This window comes from Fulmarus glacialis, unplaced genomic scaffold, assembly GCF_000690835.1.
Source record: "Fulmarus glacialis isolate BGI_N327 unplaced genomic scaffold, ASM69083v1 scaffold25275, whole genome shotgun sequence".
Lineage (NCBI taxonomy): Eukaryota > Metazoa > Chordata > Aves > Procellariiformes > Procellariidae > Fulmarus > Fulmarus glacialis.
In genome coordinates, this window is record NW_009213993.1 from 1,387 (window position 1) to 1,946 (window position 560).

The window sequence follows — 560 nt, forward strand, 5'->3', positions numbered from 1 at the left end:
CCGCCACTTAAATACAAATTACGAAAACATAAAACTTAACTTATGAAGATTCAACAGCCATAAAAAAAGTAGCCTGCAAGAAATTGGAGGAGGATGGTAACAGAGACTTCAAAGGCACATGGCCAAGCAGAGCAATAAAAATTTATGGAGGATGTAATTATACCGCTCTGCAAACAGGCGATCGTAAATCTCCACGAATGGTTATTTTACAACTGGTGCAATAAGATTTCTACAAGACTTTGAGGTGCTACTTAGTATAAAGCAAAGCCACTTTAGTTCACTTACCCGTGCTTACATGGACTTTTTTCATCCAGGGGTAAACTACCGGCTCTTTGCAAGAGGAATTGGAAGGGCTTTGGTTCAGAGAGTTTTGGCTGCAGGAGGGTGGTGGGCTGGGGGTGACCGGCTCGCAGGGATGGTTTGGCTCAGAGAGGTGGCTCTGCAGTCCGGCCGGAGGATGGACATGACCCCGGGGGGATAACACCGCTGCTTGGTGGCCGGAGCTCTGACAGGACGAGTAGAGCTGCTCCTTGCAGGCTGACCGCGGCTGGTACATCGCT

At 48.4% G+C, this 560-nt stretch overlaps 1 protein-coding gene across 1 annotated transcript in view; it reads right to left on the reverse strand.

The window, feature by feature from the left end:
- LOC104077246 (homeobox protein Hox-B4) overlaps positions 1–554 on the reverse strand; it is a 1,364-nt gene extending 810 nt beyond the window's left edge. Inside the window, exon 1 of the mRNA XM_009578403.1 lies at positions 286–554. Within this exon, the coding sequence (XP_009576698.1) occupies positions 286–310 (25 nt within the window). The 5' untranslated portion in view covers positions 311–554. The remainder of the gene's footprint in view (positions 1–285) is intronic.
- Positions 555–560: the final 6 nt, after the last annotated feature.